Genomic DNA, 24707 nt, shown 5'->3' with positions numbered 1-24707 from the left:
CCCAGTCACCCCCAATGCCCCCAGTGCCCCCAGTCACCCCGGTACCCCGGTACCCCCTCTATCCTCTCCAGTCCCTCTCCTCCCCCTTCACCCTCTCCCAGTGTCTCCCAGTCTCTCCCAGTGCCCCCCCAGTCCCTCCCATTCCCCCCCACCCTTGGAGGACCGACCCCGATCTCCACCGCCAGGGGGCGCTCAACCCACCGAAAGGGGTTTTGGGGGCGTGGCCAAACGCCATAAAGGGGCGTGTTTTGTAAATGAGGGGGCGTGGTCACACAACCCGGAAGCGGCGCCTTCAAGGTCAGAAGAGGCGGGAACGGGAAAGCGATAGGGGCGTGGTTAAAACAGAAAGTGACGTCACATATACAGGAAAGGGGCGTGGTCAGGAGCGCGGTGTGCCCTCGATCCCGGTCCGGCTCCGCCGCCGCTTCCCCATCCCGGTTCCTCATCCCATTCCCGGTCCCCTTTTCCCGATCCCGGGTCCCGGTCCCCGATCCCGGTTCCTGATCCCATTCCCGGTCCTCTTTTCCCCATCCCGGGTCCCGGTCCCGTTCCTGATCCCGGTCCCCGGTCCCCTTTTCCCCATCCCGGGTCCCGATCCCGGTTCCTGGTCCCGGTCCCCGATCCCGGTTCCTGATCCCATTCCCGGTCCCATTCCTTGTCCCCGGTTCCCATCCCCGGTTCCTGATCCCGGTTCTCGATCCCCTTTTCCCCATCCCGGTTCCCATTCTCGGTTCTTGATCCCATTCCCGATCTCGGTCCCCGATCCCGATCCCATTCCCGGTTCCCCATTCCCGATCCCCTTTTCCCGATCCCGGTTCCCATTCCCCGTTCCCATTCCCGATTCCCGATCCCGTTCCCGATCCCGGTCCCATTCCCGGTTCCCCATTCCCGATCCCCTTTTCCCGATCCCCTTTTCCCGGTCCCCTTTTCCCGATCCCGGTTCCCATTCCCGTTTCCCGGTCCCCATTCCCGATCCCGGTCCCCACTCCCGATCCCGGTTCCCCATTCCCGATCCCGGTCCCCATTCCCGATCCCGGTCCCCTTTTCCCGATCCCGGTCCCCACTCCCGTTTCCCAGTCCCCATTCCCGTTTCCCGGTCCCCATTCCCGGTTCCCGCTCCCGCTGCCGTTCCGTGTCGATGCATGCGGAGCTGCGGGGCCCGCCGGGCTCGGGCTCGGTGCCGGGGCTCGGTGCCGGTGTCGGTGTCGCTGCCGGACGGGCAGCCCGTGGTGCTGGGCCGGGGGCCGCTCACCGGAATCACCGACAGAAAGTGCTCCCGAACGCAGGGTGGGCTCGGGGACCCCCCGGGAGAGACCCCCGGGACATCCCCCCGGGAACCCCACCCGGGATCCCCGGGACCCCACTGACCTCCCAGGGCCCCCACCCGGGATCCCCAGGAGACCCCAGGACATCCCCCGGGAACCCCACCTGGATCCCCCGGGACCCCCACTGGGACCTCCCCCAGGGCCCCCACCCGGGATCCCCCGGGAGAGACCCCAGGACATCCCCCAGGGCCCCCACCCGGATCCCCCAGGACATCCCCCAGGGCCCCCATCCGGGTTCCCCGGGACATCCCCAGGGACATCCCCAGGGCCCCCACCCGCGATCCCCCGGGAGACCCCTGGACATCCCCAGGGACATCCCCAGGACCCCACCTGGGATCCCCTGGGAGAGACCCCAGGACCCCCACCCGGGATCCCCCGGAGAGACCCCCGGGACATCCCCCAGGGCCCCCACCCGGGATCCCCGGGAGAGACCCCGGGAACGCTCCCAGGACCCCCACCCAGGAGCCCCGGGATCACCCACAGGATCCCCTGGGAGACCCCCAGGACCCCCACCCAGGAACCTCCAGGACCCCCTCCCGGGACCCCGAAGATCCCCTCGGGACCCTCCTTTAACCCCTCAGACCCCTCGGGAGACCCCCAGGAACCCCCAGGACCCCTCCCGGGATCCCCCTGGACCCCCATTAACCCCTCAGACCTATCGGGAGATCCCTGGAATCCCTCGGGACCCCACCCAGGACCCCTGAGATCTCTCCGGGACCCCTCAGGTTTCCCCAGGACCCCCACCCAGAAGACCCCAGGATAACCCCCAAGGATCCATTTCAGGACCCCCTCCCGGGACCCCCACCCAGGAACCCCCGGGAGATTCCCAGGATCCCCTGGACCCCCACCCAGGATCCCCTGACCCTCACCCAGGAACCCTGGGAGATCCCCTAGATCCCCCTGAACCCCACCCAGGAGCCCTCGGGATCCTCCCCAGACCCCTGGGATCCCCAGGACCCCTAAGACCCCCATGGGACCCTCCATTAACCCCTCAGACCCCTCGGGAGCCCTCCTCGGACTCCCCAACACCCCCGGGACCCCCATGAACCCCTCAACCCCTCAGGAGCCCCTAGACCCCCAACCCTGGGTACTCCCAGGACCCCCAGACAACCCCAAATCCTCCCCAGTGCCCCCTCAACCTTTCCAGGACCCCCAAAGCCTTCCCAGACCCCACCCCACGACCCCCGATTTGGGGTCCCCAAATCTGACCCCTCTTCTCCCCCAGTGGAGGTCGTGGCCAACTATGCTGAGGGGACCGCCCTGGTCACACAGGTGGGGGTCTGGGGGGTCCTGGGGGTTGGAGGTCCCTGAGGGGTTTGGAGGGTTTTGGGGTCCCTGAGGGGTTTTGGGGATCCTGGAGGGGTTTAAGGGGTCCCTGAGGGGGTTTGGGGGATCCTGGAGGGCTTAAGGGGTCACTGGGAGGGTTTGGGGGTCCCTGAGTGGGTTTAGGGGATCCTGGGGGTTTAGGGGTCTCTGAGGGGTTTGGAGGGTCCCTGAGGGGCTTTGGGGGGCCTGGGGGTTTTTGGGGGCTCTGAGGGGATTTTTGGGCCCCCAACTCTTTGTGTCCCCCCCCCCAGCACGGAGTGAACCCCAGCTCGGTGGGGGTCGAGCTGGGCAGGGGGTTTTTGGGGTTCTGAGGGGATTTGGAGTCCTGAGGAGGATTTTGACCCCCAAACTCTTTGTGTCCCCCCCCCAGCACGGAGTGAACCCCAGCTCGGTGGGGGGGGTCGAGCTGGGCAGGGGGTCCTAAGGAGAAGTTTGGGGGTTCTGGGAGATTTTTGGGGGACTCTGAGGGGGATTTTTTGGGCCCCCCCAACTCTTTGTGTCCCCCCAGCATGGAGTGAACCCCAGCTCTGGGGGGTCGAGCTGGGCCGGGGGTGTTTGGAGGTTCTGGGGGGTTTTTGGGGGCTCTGAGGAGGATTTTTGGGCCCCCAACTTTGTGTCCCCCCCCAGCATGGAGTGAACCCCAGCTCGGTGGGGGGGGTCGAGCTGGGCCGGGGGGTGTTTGGAGGTTCTGGGAGTTTTGGGGGTCCTGAGGAGGATTTTAGGCCCCCAACTCTTGTGTCCCCCCCAGCACGGAGTGAACCCCAGCTCGGTGGGGGGGGTTGAGCTGGGCCAGGGGTTCTGGGGGGATTTTGGGGGTCCTGGGAGATTTTGGGGGCCTGGGGTTTTGGGGGGTCCTGAGGAGGATTTTTAGGGCCCCCCCAACTCTTGTGTCCCCCCCCAGCACGGAGTGAACCCCAGCTCGGTGGGGGGTCGAGCTGGGCCGGGGGGGCCGCGGGACCCTCCGTGCTGGGCAGAGCCTGTTCCTGGTGAACGGGAGGTACCCCCTGGAGCTGCACTTCGAGGGGTCCCCGAAACGCCCCCCAAAACGGCCCCCAGCCCCCCGAGGAGCCCCCGGCCAAAAGCTCAGCTCCCCCAAAACGGAGGGGGTGGGAAGAAGTTTGGGACCCTCCTGGTTTACACCCCCGGAGGTCCGGCCCAGCACGAAGGTAGGGGGTTTGGGGGGTTGGGGTGCTTGGGGGGTCCTGTGTCCCTCTCCCCACCTCAGGGAACTCCCTAGAGACCCCCAGCACCCCCAAGACCCCCAGACCCCCCCAGGACCCCAAAACTCATCCACAGGGGTCCTCACAGGGTTCCTGGGACCCCCACCCCCAAACCCACCCCCCTGGACCCCCTAGGCCCCCCCAAAATCCCTCCAGGAACCCTCAGCACCCCACCAAACATCCCCAAAATTCCCCAGGAACCCTCAGGCCCCCAGACACCCCTAAAATTCCCCAGGAACCCCTCAGGCCCCCCAAACACCCCCAAAATCCCTCCAGGAACCCTCAGCACCCCACCAAACATCCCCAAAATTCCCCCAGGAACCCTCAGGCCCCCCCAAACACCCCCAAAATTCCCCCAGGACCCTTCAGGTACTCCCCCAGACACCCCCAAATTGCCCTCAGACCCCCTCCAAACACCCCCAGAACCTCTCAGGCCCCCCAGACAACCCAACCCCCAGAACCTCCAGACCCCCAAATCCCCCCAGGACCCCTCCACAATCCCCCCCAAATCCCCTCAGACTCCCATAAACCCCCAACCCACCCCCCCATTTCCAAAACAACTCCTTTAAGGGGTTGTGACCCCGGGTGCCCCCATGTCTCTGGGGGGTCCCCACTCCCTGTGACCCCCTCGTTTTGGGGCCCCCAGATCGCGGGGTTCGACCTGGACGGGACCCTCATCACCCCCCGCTGGGGAAGGTTTTTCCCACCAGCCCCGACGACTGGAGGTGAGGGGGAGGGGGCTGGGGGCGATTTTGGGGGTCCAGGGTGGGCTGAATGGTTCAGGGGGTCCTACAGCTGTTTTTTGGGGGTTTCTTCTCCTTCTTATCCCTTTATTTCCCTCCCCAGGATTTTGTACCTCGAGGTCCCCAAGAAGCTGAAGGAGCTGCAGAATGAGGGGTTTAAGGTGAGACCCTCACCCCAAAATCCCACCTTGAGACCTTCCCTGAGCCCCCCAAGTTATGGGATCCTCCCCAAAACCCCACTGAGCCCCCAAGATCCCATGGAGACCCTCAGTGACCTCCACCCCAGGATCCCCTGAGACCCCCCAGGACCCCCAAAACTCTCCTGAGCCCCCTAAGACTCTCTCCAAATCCTCCCTCCCCAAACCGCACTGACCCCCCACAAACCTCCTTTAAGGATTCCCCTAAGATCCCCCCAAATCCCTCCAAACCCCCACTGACCCCCAAAATGCCCCCCAAGCCCCACCATGGACCACCGCTGTCGCCCCCCAAGGCCCCCTAAGACCTCTCAAATCCCCAGAGTCTCTTTATCTCCCCATGACTCCCCAAAATCCCCAAATCCCTCCCAAGACCCCCCAAAATCACCCTCAGACCCCCAAATCGCCCAAAGGCTCTTCAGCCACCCCCAAACTCCTCAGGGAGCTCCCAAACCCCTCGGGGACCCCCCTCCAAACCCTGATTTTGTGCCCCCAGCTCGTGGTGTTCACCAACCAGCTGGGCATCTCCGGGGCGGCTGCACCTGAGAGCCTCCAGACCCTTGGAGACCCCCAGATCCCTCTAATCCCCCAAATCTTTCAGGAATCCCCAAATCCCCCTCCAATCCTCCCCCAAACCCCTTGAGGACCCCCAAACCCCGATTTTGTGCCCCCAGCTCGTGGTGTTCACTCAACCAGCTGGGCATCTCCTGGGGCGGCTGCACCCAGAGAGCCCCAGAGCCCTTGGAGACCCCAGATCCCCTCCAACTTCCCCCAAATCCCTCAGGGACCCCCAAACCCCTCAGGGACCCCCCAAACCCCGATTTCTGTGCCCCCCCAGCTCGTGGTGTTCACCAACCAGCTGGGCATCTCCCGGGGGCACCTCTGCCCTGAGAGCTCCCAGACCCCTCAGGGACCCCCAAACCCCTCAGGGACCCCCGAAACCCCTGATTTCTGTGCCCCCAGCTCGTGGTGTTCACCAACCAGCTGGGCATCTCCCGGGGGCGGCTGCGCCCGGAGAGCCCCCAAATCCCCTCCAATCGCCCCCAAATCCTTCAGGAATCTCCCAATTCCCCTCTAACCATCCCCAAACCCCTCGGGGACCCCCAAACCCCTTGAGGACCCCCCAAACCCCCCGTTTTCTGTGCCCCCCAGCTCGTGGTGTTCACCAACCAACTGGGCATCTCCTGGGGGCACCTCTGCCCTGAGAGCCCCCAGACCCCTCAGGGACCCCCCCAAAACCCCTCAGGGACCCTCCAAACTCCTCAGGGACCCCCAAACCCCTCAGGGACCCCCCCAAACCCCGATTTCTGTGCCCCCCCAGCTCGTGGTGTTCACCAACCAGCTGGGCATCTCCCGGGGGCGGCTGCGCCCGGAGCTGTTCCGGGCCAAGGTGGAGGCGGTGACGCAGCACCTCGGGCTCCACCTGCAGGTTTGGGGACCCCCTGAGCCCCCCCCAAAATCGGGGACCCCCCCCAGGGGTCCGGGGACACCCCCCATGAGCTGTTGGACCCCCCCCAACTCCTCCAATGCAGGTGCTGGTGGCGACAGGGCCGGGGATCTACAGGAAACCAGTGCTGGGAATGTGGGACCACCTGTGCCAGAAGGTGGCACTGGGAGGGACTGGGAGGGGAATGGGAACTGAGGGGGGACACTGGGAGGGGAATGGGAACTGAGTGAGAGGGACTGGGAGGGGAATAAGAACTGAGTGGGGGCGCTGGGAGGGACTGGGAAAGAACTGGGAGGGGACTGGGAATTGAGGGACACTGGGAGGCACTGGGAGGCACTGGGAGAGGAATGGGAACTGAGGGGGGACACTGGGAGGGACTGGGAGGGGAATGGGAACTGAGGGGGGACACTGGTAAGGAACTGTGAGGGACTGGGAAGGGACTGGGAACTGAGGGGGGACACTGGGAAGGACTGGGAAGGAATTGGGAGATACTGGGAGGGACTGGGAAGGGACTGGGAACTGAGGGAGGGCACTGAGAGAGACGGGTAGGATACTGGTAGGGACTGGGAGGGCATTGGAGGGACTGGGAACTGAGCAGGAAGAACTGGGAGGGGGGGCACTGAGGGACGGGGAACTGGGAGGGACTGGGGAGGAGCTGGGAAGCGACTGGGATGAGGAGGACACTGGGAAGGGACTGGGAGGAGGAACTGAGGGCCTGGGAAGGAACTATGAGGGACTGGGAAGGGACTGGGAAGTGAGGGGGGACACTGGGAAGGAACTGGGAGATACTGGGAGGGACTGGGAAGGGACTGGGAACTGAGGGGGGGCACTGAGAGGGACGGGTAGGATACTGGTAGGGACTGGGAGGGCATTGGAGGGACTGGGAACTGAGCAGGAAGAACTAGGAGGGGAGTGGGAACAGAGCGAGGGCACTGGGAGGGACTGGGAGGATACTGGGAGGGCACTGGGGGGAAGGGAGTGGTCACTGGTGTGAACTGGTGCGATACTGGGAGGGACTGGGAGGGCACTGGGGGGTCACTGGTGTGAACTGGTGCAATACTGGGCTCACTGGTGTGGCTCCCTCAGGCCAACGGGGACGTGACGGTGTCGGTGCCCGACAGCTTCTACGTGGGGGGTGAGTGGGGGTCCTGGGGGTCCTGGAGGTGTTTTGGGGGTCCTGGGGGAGATTTGGGGGTTTGAGGGAGGCCCTGGGGAGTTTTGGGGTCCTGAGGGGGTTTTGGGGTCCCTGTGGGGGATTTGGAGACACTGGGGTGACATTGGGGTGTTCTGGGGGTCTTGGGGGTGTTTGGGGGTCCCAGAGGGGATTTGGGGACACTGGGGTGACATTGGGGTGTTCTGGGGAGTCTTGGGGTGTTTGGGGGTCCCAGAGGAGATTTGGGGACACTGGGGTGACATTGGGGTGTTCGGGGGTCTTGGCGTGTTTGGGGCGTCCCAGAGGGATTTGGGGACACTGGGGTGACATTGGGGTGTTCTGGGGAGGCACTGGGGGTCTTGGGGTGTTTGGGGGTTTCCAAGGGGGTATTTGGGGCCTGGGTTGGGGGAATGGGTTCAGGGAGAGTCCTGAGGTGGTTTTGGGGTCTTGGGGGTGTTTGGGGGTTTCCAAGGGGGTATTTGGGGCCTGGGTTGGGGAATGGGTTCAGGGGAGTCCTGAGGTGGTTTTGGGGTCTTGGGGGTGTTTGGGGGTTTCAAGGGGTATTTGGAGCCTGGGTTGGGGGAATGGGTTCAGGGGGAGTCCTGAGGTGGTTTTGGGGTCTTGGGGTGTTTGGGGGTTTCAAGGGGTATTTGGTGCCTGCATTGGGGGAATGGGTTCAGGGGGAGTCCTGAGGTGGCTTTGGGGTCTTGGGGGTGTTTGGGGGGGGTTTCCAAGGGAGTATTTTTGGGGCCTGGGTTGGGGGAATGGGTTCAGGGAGAGTCCTGAGGTGGTTTTGGGGTCTTGGGGGTGTTTTGGGGTCTCAGCCCTCCCATTTGACCCCCCTTTTCCCCCCCCCAGACGCCGCCGGGCGCCCCCCGAACTGGGCCCCAGGGCGGAAGAAAAAGGATTTCTCCTGCAGTGACCGAGCGGTGGGACCCCAAAACCCCTCCTGGGAACCCCCTCAACTCCCAAAGTGCCCTGAGGAACCCCCTGATCCCCCTATTCCAAACCCTCTCTAAAATCCCTGGGGAGCCCCCAAAACCCCTGGGATCCCCTCAGAAACACCGGAGGAACCCCCTGATCCCCCCATTCCAGACCCTCTACAAAATCCCTGGGGAGCCCCAAAACCCCTGGGATCCCCTCAGAAACCCCTGAGGAACCTCCTGATCCCCCCATTCCAGACCCCCTCCAAAATCTCTGGGGAGCCACCAAAACCCCTGGGATCCCCTCAGAAACCCCGGGGGAACCCCCAGATCCCTGGGGCCCCTCCCAGTGCCCCCCATCTTCTTCTCAGTCTCCCCTGTTCACCCTCTAGTGCCCCCGTTCCCCTCCAGTGCCCCTCAGTTCCCCCTCCCAGTCTCCCCCAGTCACCCCACGGTGCCTCCCTAGTCCTCCCAGTTCCCCCCAGTGCCCCCAGTCCCCCTAAGCTGATCCCAGTTCCCAGTCCCCCTCAGCTGACCCCAGTGCCCCAGTTCCACTCCTCCCAGCAGATCCCAGTTCCCAGTCCCCCCAGCTGACCCCAGTTGCCCCAGTTCCCCCAGCTGATCCCAGTGCTCCCAGTTCCCCTCCCCAGCGCCCCCAGTTCCCCAGCTGATCGCAGTGCCCCCAGTTCACCCCTCAGTGTGCCCAGTTCCCCTCCTAGCTAATTCCAGTGCCTCCAGTTCCCCTCCCCCATTTCCCAGTCCCCCCAGCTGACCCCAGTTTCCCAGTCCCCCCTAGCTGACCCCAGTTCCCCAGTCCCCCCCAGCTGACCCCCAGTGCCCCCAGTTCCCCCCAGTGCCCCCAGTTCCCCCCAGCTGACCTCCAGTCCCCCAGTTCCCCTCCCCAGTACCCCCAGTCCCCCCCAGCTGACCCCAGTTTCCCCAGTCACCCCCCCGCAGTTCCCCCAGTCCCCCCCAGCTGACCCCAGTTCCCCCAGTCCCCCCCAGCTGACCCCAGTCCCCCCAGTTCGCGCTGAACGCGGGGCTGCGGTTCCTGACCCCCGAGGAGCTGTTCCTGGGCTGGGCCCCGGCGCCCTTCGAGCTGCCGCCCTTCGACCCCGTGAGTGCCCCCGGTCCGGAGCGACCCCGGCCCCCCAAAGGCCGGGAGAGACCCCGAGCCCTGAGCTTTGCCTTCTTCCCCAGCGCCGTCTGGACACGGAAAACCCCCCGGTGCCATCCCGGGACGAGCTGGTGTCGAACCGGCCAGAGGTGCTGGTGGCCGTCGGCTTCCCCGGCGGTGAGGGAGGGAGCGAGCCCTGAGGGCTCTGAGCGCTGCGGGGGGAAAGGGAAAAGGGTGGGAAGTGTGAGGGGAAAAGGGTGGGAAATGTGAGGGGAAAATGGCGGGAAATGTGAGGGGAAAATGGTGGGAAATGGGAGGGAAAAATGGCGGGAAATGTGAGGGAAAAATGGCGGGAAATGTGAGGGGAAAAGGGAGGGAAATGTGAGGGGAAAAGGGTGGGAAATGTGAGGGGAAAAGGGAGGGAAATGTGAGGAGAAAAGGGGGAGAAATGTGAGGGGAAAATGGTGGGAAGTGTGAGGGGAAAAGGTTGGGAAATGTGAGGGGAAAAGGGTGGGAAATGTGAGGGGAAAATGGTGGGAAATGTGAGGGGAAAATGGTGGGAAATGTGAGGGGAAAAGGGTGGGAAATGGCAGGGAAAAATGGTGAGAAATGTGAGGGGAAAAGGGTGGGAAATGTGAGGGGAAAAGGAGGGAAATGTGAGGGGAAAATGGTGGGAAATGGGAGGGAAAAATGGCGGGAAATGTGAGGGGAAAAGGGTGGGAAATTTGAGGGGAAAAGGACAAGAAATGTGAGGGAAAAAGGGTGGGAAACGTGAGGGAAAAGGGTGAGAAATGTGACAAGAAACAGGCGAGATACGTGAGGAGAAAAGAGCGGGAAGTGTGGGGATAAATGGAGAGAAATGTGAGGGGAAAATGGTGGGAAATGTGAGGGGAAAATGGCGGGAAATGTGAGGGGAAAATGGTGGGAAATTTGAGGGGAAAAGGACAAGAAATGTGAGGGGAAAAGGGCGGGAAACGTGAGGAGAAAAGAGCGGGAAACATAGGGATAAATGGAGGGAAATGTGAGGGGAAAAAGATGAGAAATGTGAGGAGAAAAGGGCGAAAAATGGGAGAGGAAAAGGGCAAGAAACGTGAGGGGAAAAGGGTGGGAAACATGAGGGGAAGATGACGGGAAGCGTGAGGGGAAAATGGCAGGAACTGTGAGGGGACAAAATGGCGGGAAATGTGAGGGGAAAATGGCGGGAAACATGAGGGGGCAAAATGGCGGGCAACATGGTGGGGGGGAAGTGGCAGGAAAGAGGAGGCAAAAGGTGGAAAACATGAGGGGGGGAAAAAGCGAAAATTTCTACCCCCCCGCAGCCGGCAAATCCACCTTCGTGAAGCGGCACCTGGTCCCGGCGGGATACGAGTACGTCAACAGGGTGAGTGGCTGAGCCTTGGGGTAGTCCCTGAGCCCCAGGGTGGTTCCTGATGGTCCTGGGGTGGTCCCTGAGCCCCGATGGCCCCCCTGGTGACCGGCCGTGCCCCCCAGGACACGCTGGGCTCGTGGCAGCGCTGCGTCAACGCCTGCTCCGCCGCCCTGGCCAAGGGCCGGCCCGTCGTCATCGACAACACCAACCCCGACCCCGAGTCGCGACAGAGGCCGGTCGGGGCACTGGGAGGGCACTGGGAGGTGTTAGAGGGCACTGGGAGGGCGCTGGGAGGTGTTAAAGGGCAGTGGGAAGGTTCTGGGAAGGCATTGAGAGGTGTCAGAGGGCACTGGGAGGGCACTGGGAGGTGTTGGGGTGCACTGGGAGGGCACTGGGAGGTGTCAGAGGGCACTGGGAGGGCACTGGGAGGTGTCAGAGGGTACTGGGAGGGCACTGGGAGGTGTCAGAGGGCACTGGGAGGGCACTGGGAGGTGTTAAGAGAGCACTGGGAGGTGTTGGGATGCACTGGGAGGGCACTGGGAGGTGTCAGAGGGCACTGAGAGGGCACTGGGAGGTGTTAAGAGAGCACTGGGAGGTGTCAGAGGGCACTGGGAGGGCACTGGGAGGTGTTGGGGTGCACTGGGAGGGCACTGTGAGGGCACTGAGAGGACACTGGGAGGGCACTGGGAGGTGTCAGAGGGCACTGGGAGGGCACTGGGAGGGCACTGGGAGGTGTTGGGGTGCACTGGGAGGGCACTGGGAGGTGTCAGAGGGCACTGAGAGGGCACTGGGAGGGCACTGGGAGGTGTCAGAGGGCACTGGGAGGGCGCTGGGAGGTGTTAAGGGCAGTGGGAGGGCACTGGGAGGTGCTGGGGTGCACTGGGAGGGCACTGGGAGGTGTCAGAGGGCACTGAGAGGGCACTGGGAGGGCACTGGGAGGTGTCAGAGGGCACTGGGAGGGCGCTGGGAGGTGTTAAAGGGCAGTGGGAGGGCACTGGGAGGTGTTGGGGTGCACTGGGAGGGCACTGGGAGGTGTTAAGAGAGCACTGGGAGGTGTCAGAGGGCACTGAGAGGGCACTGGGAGGTGTCAGAGGGCACTGGGAGGGCACTGGGAGGGCACTGGGAGGTGTTAGAGGGCACTGGGAGGGCACTGGGAGGTGTTGGGATGCACTGGGAGGACACTGGGAGGGCACTGGGAGGTGTCAGAGGGCACTGGGAGGGCACTGGCAGGTGTTGGTGTACACTGGGAGGGCGCTGGTGCCTACTGGGGTTGAACTGGTAACTGAGGTGAGGCACTGGGAGCCACATGGAGAGCACTGGAGAAGCTGCTCCGTGCCGGGGTTTTGGGGCCCCTCCCCCAGGTTTGGGGGGATCCCCCCCTGACCCCGCCATGTCCCCCCTTGGGGGGATCCCCCCTGACCCCGCCGTGTCCCCCCTGGGGGATCCCCCTGACCCTCGCCGTGTCCCCCCTGGGGGATCCCCTGACCCTGCTCGTGTCCCCCCAGGTTCGGTGGTCGTGCGCCCGGGAGGCGTCGGTGCCGTGTCGGTGCCTCCAGTTCACCGCCAGCCTGGAGCAGGCGCGGCACAACTGCCGGGTCATGGGGGCTCGGGGAAATTGAGGGGTCCTGGGGGGCTCAGGGGCGCTGGGGAAATTGAGGGGTCCTGGGGGCTCAGAGGGCTCTGGGGGTCCTGGGGGTTTGGGGGTCCTGGGGCTCTTGGGGGAGTTGGGGAGGCATTGGGAGGGTCTGGATGGGTTTGGGAGTTTGGGGGAGTCCTGAGGGGTTTAGGGAAGTATTGGGAGGGTCTGGATAGGGTCTGGGGAGTCTTGAGGAGGTTCTGGTAAGTATTGAGAGGGTCTGGATGGATTTGGGGGCTCTGGGTGGGTCCTGGGGGTCTGGGCGAGTCCTGAGGGGTTTAGGGAACTATTGAGAGGGTCTGGATGGGTCTGGGGAGTCCTGAGGGGGTTTGGGAGGTCCTGGGGGCTCAGGGGGTCCTGAAGGCTCCTGGGGATCTGGGGCTCCTAGGGGTGGAGTTGGGGAGGTATTGGGAGGGTCTGGATGGGTTTGCGGGGGACTCTGTGGGGGTTTGGGAGAGTCCTGGGTGTTTAGCGGAGGTCAGGGGGTTGGGGGTCCTGGGGATTTGGGGGCTCTGGGCAGGGGCTGGGGAGGCATTGGGAGGGTCTGGACGGGTTTGGGGAAGTTCTGGGGGTTTGGGGAGTCCTGAGGGGGGTTAGGGATGTACTGGGAGGGTCTGGACGGGTTTGGGGGCTCTGGGGAGGGTTGGGGGAGTCCTGAGGGGGTTAGGGATGTACTGGGAGGGTCTGGATGGGTTTGGGGGGCTCTGGGGGGGTTGCCGGGTTCTGAAGGGGTCTGGGGAGTTTGGGGGGTTTCCCCACAGCACCCCCAAACCCTCATTTTTGGGTTTTCCCCCCCAAAAGTTCCGGGATATGACGCAGAGCGGCCACGTCCCCGTCACCGACGCCGTCCTGTTCGGCTACAGGTGAGGGGAGGGGGGATTTGGGGGGCCTGGATGGATCCTGGGTGAAAAAATCTTGGAATTCTGGGAGGGCTGAGGGGATTTTTCACAATTCCTCTCCAATTTTCCCCCCTTCCTGAGGGGTTTTTACCCCAGTGCCTCCCTCAATGTTTCCCCACTTCAGGTGTGTTTTTCTTCCCTCTGTTTTTGGCTGTTTTGCCCAATTCTGTGCATTTTTCCCCCTCCAAAGGAAACACTTTGTGGCCCCCTCCCTCGCCGAGGGCTTCTCCCAAATCCTCAAGATCCCCTTCGTGCCGGATTTTGGGGACCCCCCGGACCCCCAACGCCGGCGCCTCTTCTTCCAGTTCAGCGACGGATGAGCCGCCCCCCGACCCCCCCAATAAAGGCACTGCCCCAAAACTGCCCCAAATTCCTCCAAATTCGACTCCAAATCGGGTTTATGGTACAAAGTGGGGGAGGGGCGGGGGGAGGGTCACGGCGTTTCCATGGATTCACCCTCTGTGGAGAGAAGGGAGGGGGAACTAAATCAGGGACCCCCCCAATTCACTCCTTTCCCCTCATTTTTATCCACTTTGTCCCGTTTTCTCCCTGTTTGCTACTGGTTTTTACCCAATTTCTCCCATTTTGCCCCAACTCCTTCTTTTTTACCTATTTCCTGCATTTTTATCTAATTTCCCCCGCTTTTATTCCTAATTATCTTGCTTTTATCCATTTTCACCTAATTTTCTCCCACACTTCTTCTTACTTTTGCCCCGTTTTTGCCTTATTTCTCAGACTTTGCCAAAATTCCTTGATTTTTACCTTATTTCTCCCATATTTACCCGACTTTTACCCCATTTCTCACATTTTGCCCCACTCCGCCCATTTTTAGCTCTGCTCCTCCCATTTCCACCCCACTTCTCCCACTTTTACTGATTTCCCCCTTTTTTGCCCAATTTCACCCCCCCATACCCCCAATTTTTGGCTGTTTTTCCCACCCTGTTTTTGCCCAATTTCACCCATTTTGGCCTCATTTTTACGCCGTTTCTCTCCTGTCCCATTTTGCCCCATGTCCCCAAGTGTCACCATCCCTGGCCCGGAGACCCCCAGGTGTCCCCAGGTGCCCCCAGATGTCCCCAGGTGCCCCCCACGTGTCCCCAGATGCCCCCCAGGTGTCCCCAGGTGCCCCCCAGGAGTGTCCAGGTGCCCCCCAGCTGTCCCCAGATGGCCCCCAGGAGTGTGCAGGTGCCCCCCAGGTGTCCCCAGGTGCCCCCCAGGAGTGTCCAGGTGCCCCCCAGATGTCCCCAGGTGTGCCCAGGTGCCCCCCAGGTGTGTTCAGATGCCCCCACGTGTGTCCAGGTGCCCCCAGATGTGCCCAGGTGCCCCCCAGGTGCCCCCTAGATGTCCCCAGGTGTGTCCAGGTGGCCCCCAGGAGTGTCCAGGTGCCCCCCAGGTGTGTCCAGATGCCCCCAGGTGTGTCCAGGTGCCCCCCAGGTGTGCCCAAATGCCCCCCAGATGTGCCCAGGTGCCCCCAGATGTGTCCAGGTGCCCCCAGATGTGTCCAGGTGCCCCCCAGCTGTCCCCAGATGGCCCCCAGGAGTGTGCAGGTGCCCCCCAGGTGTCCCCAGGTGCCCCCCACGTGTCCCCAGGTGTGCCCAGGTGCCCCCCAGGTGCGCCCAGGTGCCCCCCAGGTGCGCCCAGATGCCCCCAGGAGTGTCCAGGTGCCCCCCAGGTGTGTCTAAGTGCCCCCCAGGTGCCCCCCAGGTGCTCACGGAGCTCGTTGAACAGGAAGGCCTCCTGGTATTCCCTCATGTACTGGGTGGAGCGCGACTCGTCCAGGAACAGGGAATACACGCGCTTGATGTCCTCCACCCCCACCTCCGTGCCCTGGGGGAGCGAAGGGGGACCCCAAAACGTCACAGGGTATCCACAAATAAATGTCAGAAGGCACCCCAAAACCTTTCCCCTCACCTTTCCCGCCATTTTCCCCTCACCTTTCCCTCCCTTTTCCCCTCACGTTTCCCGCCCTTTTCCCCTCACGTTTCCCGCCATTTTCCCCTCACGTTTCCCGACACTTTCCCCTCATGTTTCTCACTGGTTTTGCCTTAGGTTTCCCTACATTTTGTGCCCTCACATTTCCCACCCTTTTCCCCTCACGTTTCCCACCATTTTCCCCTCAATGTTTCCTGCCACTTTTTCCCTCACATTTCCCACCCGTTCCTTTCATGTTTCCCCACCATTTTTCCCCTGACGTTTCCCACCCTTTTCCCCTCACGTTTCCTGCCATTTTCCCCTCATGTTTCCTGCTATTTTTCCCTCACATTTCAGTCCATTTTCCCCTCACATTTCAGTCCATTTTCCCCTCACGTTTCCTGACCTTTTCCCCTCACGTTTCCCACCCTTTTCCCCTCACATTTCCCGACACTTTCTCCTCATGTTTCTCACTGGTTTTGCCTTAGGTTTCTCTACATTTTGTGCCCTCACGTTTCCTACCCTTTTCCCCTCCCATTTCTCTCCAATTTCCCCTCCCATTTCCCGCCATTTTCCCCTCACGTTTCCCACCCTTTTCCCCTCACGTTTCCCACCATTTTCCCCCTGACGTTTCCCACCCTTTTCCCCTCACCTTTACCACCATTTCCCCCCACATTTCCCTCCATTTTCCCCTCACGTTTCCTGCCCTTTTCCCCTCACATTTCAGTCCATTTTCCCCTCACGTTTCCTGACCTTTTCCCCTCACATTTCAGTCCATTTTCCCCTCACGTTTCCTGACCTTTTCCCCTCATGTTTCCCTCTCTTTTCCCTTCATATTTCCCTCACTTTTTCTGCCCTTTTCCCCTAATGTTTCCCACCCTTTTTCCCTCACGGCTCCCACTCTTTTTCTCTCACTCTTCCCCTTGTGTTTCCCACCATTTTCCCCTCACATTTCCCATCCTTTTCCCTTCACATTTCCCTCCATTTCCCCCTCACATTTCCCATCCTTTTCCCTTCACATTTCCTGCCATTTTCTCCTTACCTTTCCCACCATTTCCCCCTCACATTCCCCTCCTTTCCCCTCACGTTTCCCTCCAATTTCCCCTCACATTTCCCACCCTTTTCCCCTCACGTTTCCCTCCCTTTTCCCCTCACATTTCCCTCCATTTCCCCCTCACATTTCCCTCCACTTTTCCCCTCACATTTCCCTCCCTTTCCCCTCCATTTTCCCCTCACATTTCCCTCCACTTTCACCTCCATTTCCCCCTCACGTTTCCCTCCATTTCCCCCTCCCGTTTCCCGCCCTTTTCCCCTCCCATTTCCCACCCTTTTCCCCTCCCATTTCCCACCCTTTCACCCTCCTATTTCCCACCCATTTCCCCTCCCGTTTCCCCAAGGTTTTGGGGTGCCCACCTTGCGTTTCCTGGCCACCAGGCTGGCAGCGGTGATGAGCTGCATCGCGTAGCGCAGCGACGTCTCCAGCCCGATCCGCGTCAGCACCGCGTACGCGTCCTCCGACATCTCCACGTCCTCCTCCTCGCACCTGTGCCCCCAAAATGGGCCAGGGGACCAAAAAATGGGTCAGGAGGAGCCCAAAACACTCAGGGGAACCCCAAAATGGGTCAGGGGGGACCCTGAGGGGGTTCAAGTGAGTTTTTGGGGGTGCCCAGGGGGGTTTTTGGGGTGCCCCACTGGATCTTGAGGATCTGCTGGGTCTCCCTGTCCCCGTACAGGGCTCTGGTGATTGTTTTTGGACTGCCCAGGTGAATTTGGGGGTGTATTTGGGGTGTGTCAGGGTGGATTTCGGGGTTCAGGTGTGTTTGGGGGTGTATCTGGGTTGTGTCAGGGTGGATTTCGGGGTTCAGGGGTGTTTCTGGGGGTGCCCCACCGGATCTTGAGGATCTGCCGGGTCTCCTTGTCCCTGTAGGGCACCGTGGCGATGGTTTTTGGGGTGCTCAGGTGTGTTTGGGGGTGTATTTGGGGTGTGTCAGGGTGGATTTCGGAGCTCAGGTGTGTTTGGGTGTGTATTTGGGGTGTGTCAGGGTGGATTTCGGGGTTCAGGGGTGTTTTTGGGGTGCCCCACCGGATCTTGAGGATCTGCCGGGTCTCCTTGTCCCCGTAGGGCGCCGTGGCAATGGTTTTTGGGTACATTTGGGGTGTGTCAGGGTGGATTTTGGGGCTCAGGGGTGTTTTTGGGGGTGCCCCACCGGATCTTGAGGATCTGCCGGGTCTCCTTGTCCCCGTAGGGCGCCGTGGCGATGGTTTTTGGGTACATTTGGGGTGTGTCAGGGTGGATTTCGGGGTTCAGGGGTGTTTTTGGGGGTGCCCAGGTGTGTTTTTGGGGGTGCCCCACCGGATCTTGAGGATCTGCCGGGTCTCCTTGTCCCCGTAGGGCGCCGTGGCGATGGTTTTTGGGTACATTTGGGGTGTGTCAGGGTGGATATCGGGGTTCAGGGGTGTTTTTGGGGGTGCCCCACCGGATCTTGAGGATCTGCCGGGTCTCCTTGTCCCCGTAGGGCGCCGTGGCGATGATCAGCAGCCGGTCCAGCAGGTCCAGGGGGAGCCCGTGGGGGCTGCGGTGGGCGGTGCCGCGGATCCTGGGGGGCACAGGGGGGCCCAGGTGAGGGCTGGGGTGCCCAGGTGTTCTCAGGGCTGCCCCAGGTGTGCCCAGGTGAGGGCTGGGGTGCCCAGGTGAGCCCAGGTGTGCCCAGGTACCTGGTGATGCCGCGGTTCGTGGCCATGATCAGCACCGGGGCCATGTCGCTCTCCAGCGCCCGGTTGAGGAACGAGAAGCTCTCGATGTCCAGCATGTGAACCTCGTCGATGAACAGCACCTGGGGGAGGGGAGGAAAGGTTGGAGGGGTCCTGGGGGGGGGGATTTTGGGTGTCCCTGAGGGGGCTCTGGGGATTTAGGGGATCCACGAGGGGGTTTGGGAGCTCCTGGTGCAGCTGATTTGGGTCATTTCTGGCCTCGTTCCTCTGACGAGTTTTGGGGGCCTCTGGGGGAATTTGGGGATCCTGGGGGCTCTTGGGAATCCTGAGGGGGCTCTGGGGATTTAGGGGATCCACGAGGGGGTTTGGGAGCTCCTGGTGCAGCTGATTTGGGTCATTTCTGGCCTCGTTCCTCTGACGAGTTTTGGGGGCCTCTGGGGGGAATTTGGGGATCCTGGGGGGCTCTTGGGTGTCCCTGAGGGGGCTCTGGGGATTTGGGGGATCCACGAGGGGTTTGGGAGCTGCTGGTGGAGCTGATTTGGGTCATTTCTGACCTCGTTCCTCTGACAAGTGAGTTTTGGGAGCCTTTTGGGGGCTTGGAAGCCTTTGAGGAGCTTTTGAGGATCCTGGAGGAGTTTTGGGGATCCCTGAAGGTGTTTCAAGGAGTCCTCAGATGACTTTGTGGGTCCCTGAGGCGGTTTTGGTGGTCCCTTAGGTGGTTTCAGGGGTCCCTGAAGTGGTTTCAGGGGTCCCTGAGGTGGTTTTGGTGGTCCCTGAGGTGGTTTTGGTGGTCCCTGAGGTGGTTTCTGGGTCCCTGAGGCGTTTTCAGGGGTCCCTTAGGTGCTTCCAAGGGTCCCTGAGGCGGTTTTGGTGGTCCCTGAGGTGGTTTCAGGGGTCCCTGAGGTGGTTTCAGGGGTCTCTTAGGTGGTTCCAGGGGTCCCTGAGGCGGTTTTGGTGGTCCCTGCCATAGTTTTGGTGGTCCCTGAGGCGGTTTCGGGGGTCCCTGAGATGCTTTTGGTGGTCCCTGCCATAGTTTTGGTGGTCCCTGAGGTGGTTTTGGGGTTCCCTTAGGTGGTTTCAGGGGTCCCTTAGGTGGTTTTGGTGGTCCCTGAGGCGGTTTTGGGGGTCCCTGCCATAGTTTTGGGGGTCTCTGAGGTGGTTTCAGGTGTCCCTGAGATGCTTTTGGTGGTCCCTGAGGTGGTTTTGGGGTTCCCTTAGGTGGTTTCAGGGGTCCCTGAGGTGGTTTTGGTGGTCCCTGAGGTGGTTTCTGGGTCCCTGAGGCGTTTTCAGGGGTCCCTTAGGTGCTTCCAAGGGTCCCTGAGGCGGTTTTGGTGGTCCCTGAGGTGGTTTCAGGGGTCCCTGAGGTGGTTTCAGGGGTCTCTTAGGTGGTTTCAGGGGTCCCTGAGGCAGTTTTGGGGGTCCCTGCCATAGTTTTGGTGGTCCCTGAGGCGGTTTCGGGGGTCCCTGAGATGCTTTTGGTGGTCCCTGCCATAGTTTTGGTGGTCCCTGAGGTGGTTTTGGGGTTCCCTTAGGTGGTTTCGGGGGTCCTTGAGGCGGTTTTGGGGGTCCCTGCCATAGTTTTGGGGGTCTCTGAGGTGGTTTCAGGTGTCCCTGAGATGGTTTTGGTGCTCCCTGCCATAGTTTTGGTGGTCCCTGAGGCGGTTTCAGGGTCCCTTAGGTGGTTTCGGGGGTCCTTGAGGCGGTTTTGGTGATCCCTGCCATAATTTTGGTGGCCCCTGAGGAGGTTCTGGGGGTCCCTGGGGGTGTGGGGGCTCCGGGCTCACCCCAGGGATGACCTCGGCCTTGCCCTCCTCGCGCCACTCGGCCACTTTGGCGTTGATTTGTTCCCGCACCTCCGGCTTGATCTCCCCCGTGTCACCTGCAACGGGGGGCTGGGGGTCAGGGGGCTGGGCAGGGGGCTGGGGAGGGGTTTGGGGGGTTATGGGGGGGGTTGGGGAGGGGTTTGAGGGGGTTATGGAGGGCTTGGGGCATTATGGGGGTGGTTTGGGGGGGCTGGGGAGTGGTTTGGGGGGTTGGGGAGGGGTTTGAGGGGTTACGGAGGGCTTGGGGCATTATGGGGGTGGTTTGGGGGCTGGGGAGGGGTTTGGGGGTTATGGAGGGCTTGGAGCATTATGGGGTGGTTTGGGGGTTATGGAGTGGTTTGGGGAGTTTGGGAGGGGTTTGGGGGTTATGGAGGGGCTTGGGGCATTATGGGGTGGTTTGGGGAGCTGGGGAGAGGGATATAGGGGGTTTATGGGGTGGTTTGGGAGAGGTTTGGGGGTTATGGACTGGTTTGGGGGTTGGGAGAAGTTTCAGGGAGTTTTTGGGGGGCTGGGGGAGGGATTTGGGGGGTTATGGGGTGGCTTGGGGGTTATGGAGTGGTTTGGGGGGCTGGGGAAGGGTTGGGGGGGGGTTATGGGGGAGTTTGGGGGTCTGAGGGTCAGTTTAGGGGTCCCAGAGACATTTTGGGAGTCGCAGAGTACCCGAGAAGAAGGCTAGGAATTCCTGGGGTGGGTGAGAAGCAGTTTTAGGGGTCCCAGGGTCAGTTTGGGGGGTCCCAGGGCCAGTTTTGGGGTCCCAGGGTCAGTTTTGGGGTCCCAGGGTACCCAAGAAGAGGGCCAAGAAGCCCTGGGGTGGGTGAGGAGCAGTTTGGGGGGTCCCAAAGTAAATTTTGGGGTCCCAGGGTACCCGAGAAGAGGGCCAGGAAGCCCTGGGGTGGGTGAGGGGCAGTTTGGGGGTTCCAGGGGCAGTTTGGGGGGTCTCAGGGTCAGTTTTGGGGTCCCAGGGTACCCGAGAAGAGGGCCAGGAAGCCCTGGGGTGGGTGAGGGTCAGTTTGGGGGTCCCAGGTCAGTTTGGGGGTCCCAGGGTACCCGAGAAGAGGGCCAAGGAGCCCTGGGGTGGGTGAGGAGCAGTTTTGGGGGTCCCAGGGTCAGTTTTGGGGGTCCCAGGGTCAGTTTGGGGGTCCCAGGGTACCCAAGAAGAGGGCCAGGAAGCCCTGGGGTGGGTGAGGAGCAGTTTTGGGGATCCCAGGGACATTTTGGGGGTCCCAGGGTACCCCAGAAGAGAGCCAGGAAGCCCTGGGGTGGGTGAGGAGCAGTTTGGGGGTCCCAGGTCAGTTTGGGGGTCCCAGGGTACCCGAGAAGAGAGCCAGGAAGCCCTGGGGTGGCTGAGGAGCAGTTTGGGGATCCCAGGAACATTTTTGGGGTCCCAGGGTACCCGAGAAGAGGGCCAGGAAGCCCTGGGGTGGCTGAGGAGCAGTTTGGGGGTCCCAGGGTCAGTTTTGGGGTCCCAGGGTACCCGAGAAGAGGGCCAGGAAGCCCTGGGGTGGGTGAGGAGCAGTTTTGGGGGTCCCAGGGTCAGTTTGGGGGGTCTCAGGGTCAGTTTTGGGGTCCCAGGGTACCCGAGAAGAGGGCCAGGAAGCCCTGGGGTGGGTGAGGGTCAGTTTGGGGTCCCAGGGTACCCGAGAAGAGGGCCAAGGAGCCCTGGGGTGGGTGAGGAGCAGTTTTGGGGTCCCAGGGTACCCGAGAAGAGGGCCAGGAAGCCCTGGGTGCGGGAGTTGATGACGTCGATCTCGTGCAGCGACACCGTGTGAACGACCTCGCGCCGCTTCTGCAGCTCCCCGTCCGGGCACTGCACGAATTTCGTCTGGGAGGGCCCAAAAAAGGGGGTCAGGGGCACCCCAAAATCCCACCCGAGAACCTCAACCTCCCCTCAGGACCCCTGACCCCCCAGCCACCCCTGACCCCCCAAACCACCCTCCAATCCCCTGTTCTGTAGCTCCCCGTCCGGGCACTGCACGAATTTCGTCTGGGGGGCCCCAAAAAAGGGGGTCAGGGGCACCCCAAAATCCCACCTGAGACCCTCAACCTCCCTCCGAGACCCCTGACCCCCACGAACCACCCCCTCCAATCCCCTGTTCTGTAGCTCCCCGTCGAGACTGCACAATTTCGTCTGGGGGCTCCCAAAAGGGGGTCAGGGGCACCCAAAATCCCACCTGAGACCCCCAACCTTCCCCAGGACTCCCTGACCCCCAAACCACCCCTCCAATCCCTGTTCTGCAGCTCCCCCTCGGGGCACTGCATGGATTTCGTCTGGGGGGACCCAAAAAAGGGGGTCAGGGGCACCCCAAAATCCCACCTGAGACCCTCAACCCCCCCTCAGGACCCCCTGACCCCCCCAAACCACCCCCTCCAATCCCCTGTTCTGCAGCTCCCCGTCGGGGCACTGCACGAATTTCGTCTGGGGGGCCCAAAAAATGGGGTCAGGGCACCTAAAATCCCACTTGAGACCCCAAAATCCCACCTGAGACCCCCAAACCCCCTGAGCCCCCAAACCCCAACTGAAACCCCTGATCCCCCTAAACCTGCCCTTACCCTGACAGAGTGGGGATCAGGGCACCCAAAACCTCACTTGAATGCTCCAAACCCCCTCTGTGCCCCCCAAACCCCCTCCAGGACTCCCCAAAACATCTCCAGGACCCCCAAGCCCTCCAGGACCCCAAACCCCTCCAGGACCCCCAAACCCCCTCCAGGACCCCCCCAGACCCCCACCTGAGCCCCCATGGCGTCGTAGTCCCGCGCCCGGGTGAAGGAGCGGCCCAGCTTGGAGATCTTGCCCGTGGCCTTGTCGATGGTGATCACGTCACTTTTGGGGGGGTCAAAACCACGTTTTTTAGGGTGCTCCCCAAAATTTTAGGGGTCCCCATCCCCACTTGGGATCCTTTTCTCCGTTTTCCTTTCCGTTTCCAGCTCTGTTTCAACGTTTCCACCCCAAATTTGGGGTGTTTTCCCCCCAACCCCCCAATTCACAGATTCCTGCACCCCATTTCTGGGCCCCCTTGATTTTGGGGGATTTTTGCCCCCCCCCAAATTTCAGCATCCCATCAGCCCCAAATTTGGGGCTCCCTCACCTCTATTTCAGGTCCCCCCTTCATCATTTTCCCCCATAATTCCAACCCACACCCCCCAAATCCCGGGGTGGCCCTACCAGTTTTTGGGGGGCTCCCCTCTCCCCCTTTTTGGGGTCCCCCCGTTTTTGGGGTGCCCCCACTCACCCCGCCTGCACCTTCTCCTTGCTCAGGGCCTCGATCATCTTCGCCCCCAGGTCGTAAATCGTCTCCATCTCCGTCGTCTTCAGCGTCAACTTCCCCACCTTCGTGCCCTGCCAGGGACAAGAGGGGGTTTGGGGGGCCCCTCGTGGTTTTTGGGGGGCCCCGAGGGGTTTTTGGGGGGCCCCGAGGGGTTTTTGGGGTCCCCTGAGGGGTTTTGGGGTCCCCCCTCACCGTGCCTGTGGCGGGGCGGTCGATCTGGATCTCCACCACCTCCCCCTCGATGATCTCCGTCTCCTCCCTGCCAGGGGAAAAGAGAGGGGGAAACCCCCCCAAAAATGAGGGGGGACCCCAAAATGGGGGGGACCCTGAGATGGAGGAAGGACCCCAGAAATGGGGGGAGACCCCAGAATTGGGGGAGGTCACCCGGAAATTGGGGAGGGGGAGCAAAGAAACGGAGCTGAGAATTGAGGGGGAGTGGGACAGAAAAGAGGGGGGGACATCCCAAAATTGGGGAAGGGACCCCAAAGATTGAGAGGGGACCTCAAAATTTGGGAAGGGAGCCTGGAGTTGGAGCGGGAGACCCCAAAATTGGGAACTGGGAGGTTTAAATGGGGTGGGGGAACCCCAAAACTGGGGGGGAAAAAGTGAAACAGACCCCGAAATGAAAACGAAAAACAGGCATAGGAGGCACAAAATGGGGTGGGGAGACCCCAAAACTGGGCAAAGAGACCCCAAAATGGACAGGGGAGACCCCAAAATTTTAGGGGACCCTGAAATTGGGGGCCAGGAGGTTCAAACTGAGGTTGAGGAACCCCAAAATTGGGGGGTAAAAGCAAAACAAAGCCCCGAACGAAAGGGGAAAACGAGGGGTGGGAGGCACAAGAAGAGATGGGGAGACCCCAAAAGGTTGGCAAAGGGACCCCCCCAAATTTTGGGGACCCCCCCAGCCCGTACTTGATGCGGACGCCGATGGAGCGGCGGAAGGCCTGGGTGAGCGCCTCGGTGCGCGACATCTCCAGGGAGAAGATCTCGCTGCCCGCGATGGCCGTGAAGGGGGTGTCGGGACCCAGCGCCTGCGCCATCCCTGCGGGTTTGGGGGGGGTTAGAGGGGTTTGGGACTTAGGAGGGATTTGGGGGAATTTGGGGGGTCAGGAGAGGGGTCTTGCGGGGATTTGGGGGGTCAGGAGGGGTTTAGGAGGGATTTGAAGGGGATTTTGGGAGAGTATTGGCTGTGAAGGGGGTGTCGGGACCCAGCGCCTGCGCCATCCCTGCGAGGTTTGAGAGGGGATTTGGGGGCTTAGGGGGGTCTTGGGGGGATTTGGGGGGTCAGGAGGAGGGCTTTAGGAGGAGGGATTTGAAGGGGATTTTGGGAGGTATTGGCTGTGAAGGGGTGTCGGGACCCAGCGCCTGCGCCCATCCCTGCGGATTTTAGGGGGTTAGAGGGGATTTGGGGGACCAGGAAGGGTCTTGGGGGAATTTGGGGGATCAGGAGGGGTCTGGAGGGAATTTAGGGGATCAGGAGGGGTCTTGGGGGGGATTTGAGGGGTCAGGAGGGGCTTTAGGAGAGATTTGAAGGGGATTTTGGGAGGTATTGGCCGTGAAGGGGTGTCGGGGCCCAGCGCCTGGCGCCATCCCTGTGGGTTTGTGGGGGGGTTAGAGGATTTGGGGAGGATTTGGGGGTC

General features: G+C 61.9%; 2 protein-coding genes across 2 annotated transcripts; one reads left to right on the top strand and one right to left on the bottom strand.

The window, feature by feature from the left end:
• Nucleotides 1–569: 569 nt before the first annotated feature.
• PNKP (polynucleotide kinase 3'-phosphatase) lies at nt 570–13732 on the top strand. The gene is given in 18 exon segments (XM_050330672.1): nt 570–1287; nt 2551–2597; nt 2903–2930; nt 3579–3817; nt 4518–4557; nt 4560–4596; nt 4718–4775; nt 6130–6237; nt 6341–6412; nt 7342–7390; nt 8267–8337; nt 9356–9448; nt 9532–9625; nt 10768–10829; nt 10940–11053; nt 12323–12412; nt 13255–13316; nt 13543–13732. Coding segments are annotated over 18 exon segments (1539 nt in total). The 5' UTR covers nt 570–1142; the 3' UTR covers nt 13673–13732.
• On the bottom strand, nt 13733–24107 carry RUVBL2 (RuvB like AAA ATPase 2). Its single transcript, XM_050330671.1, has 11 exons — nt 23980–24107; nt 23257–23323; nt 23029–23135; nt 22526–22619; nt 21497–21620; nt 19760–19854; nt 17979–18097; nt 17741–17860; nt 16677–16806; nt 15065–15179; nt 13733–13811 (listed from the first exon to the last, which is right to left on the bottom strand). The coding sequence occupies exons 1-11, from the start codon at nt 24105–24107 to the stop codon at nt 13786–13788; spliced, it is 1125 nt and encodes a 374-aa protein (XP_050186628.1). The 3' UTR covers nt 13733–13785.
• Between the last annotated feature and the right edge of the window lie 600 nt (nt 24108–24707).

The sequence above is a fragment of the Myiozetetes cayanensis genome, unplaced genomic scaffold (assembly GCF_022539395.1).
Source record: "Myiozetetes cayanensis isolate MyiCay16 unplaced genomic scaffold, myiCay2020 scf427, whole genome shotgun sequence".
Lineage (NCBI taxonomy): Eukaryota > Metazoa > Chordata > Aves > Passeriformes > Tyrannidae > Myiozetetes > Myiozetetes cayanensis.
This window is presented reverse-complemented; position numbering and strand designations above follow the sequence as displayed.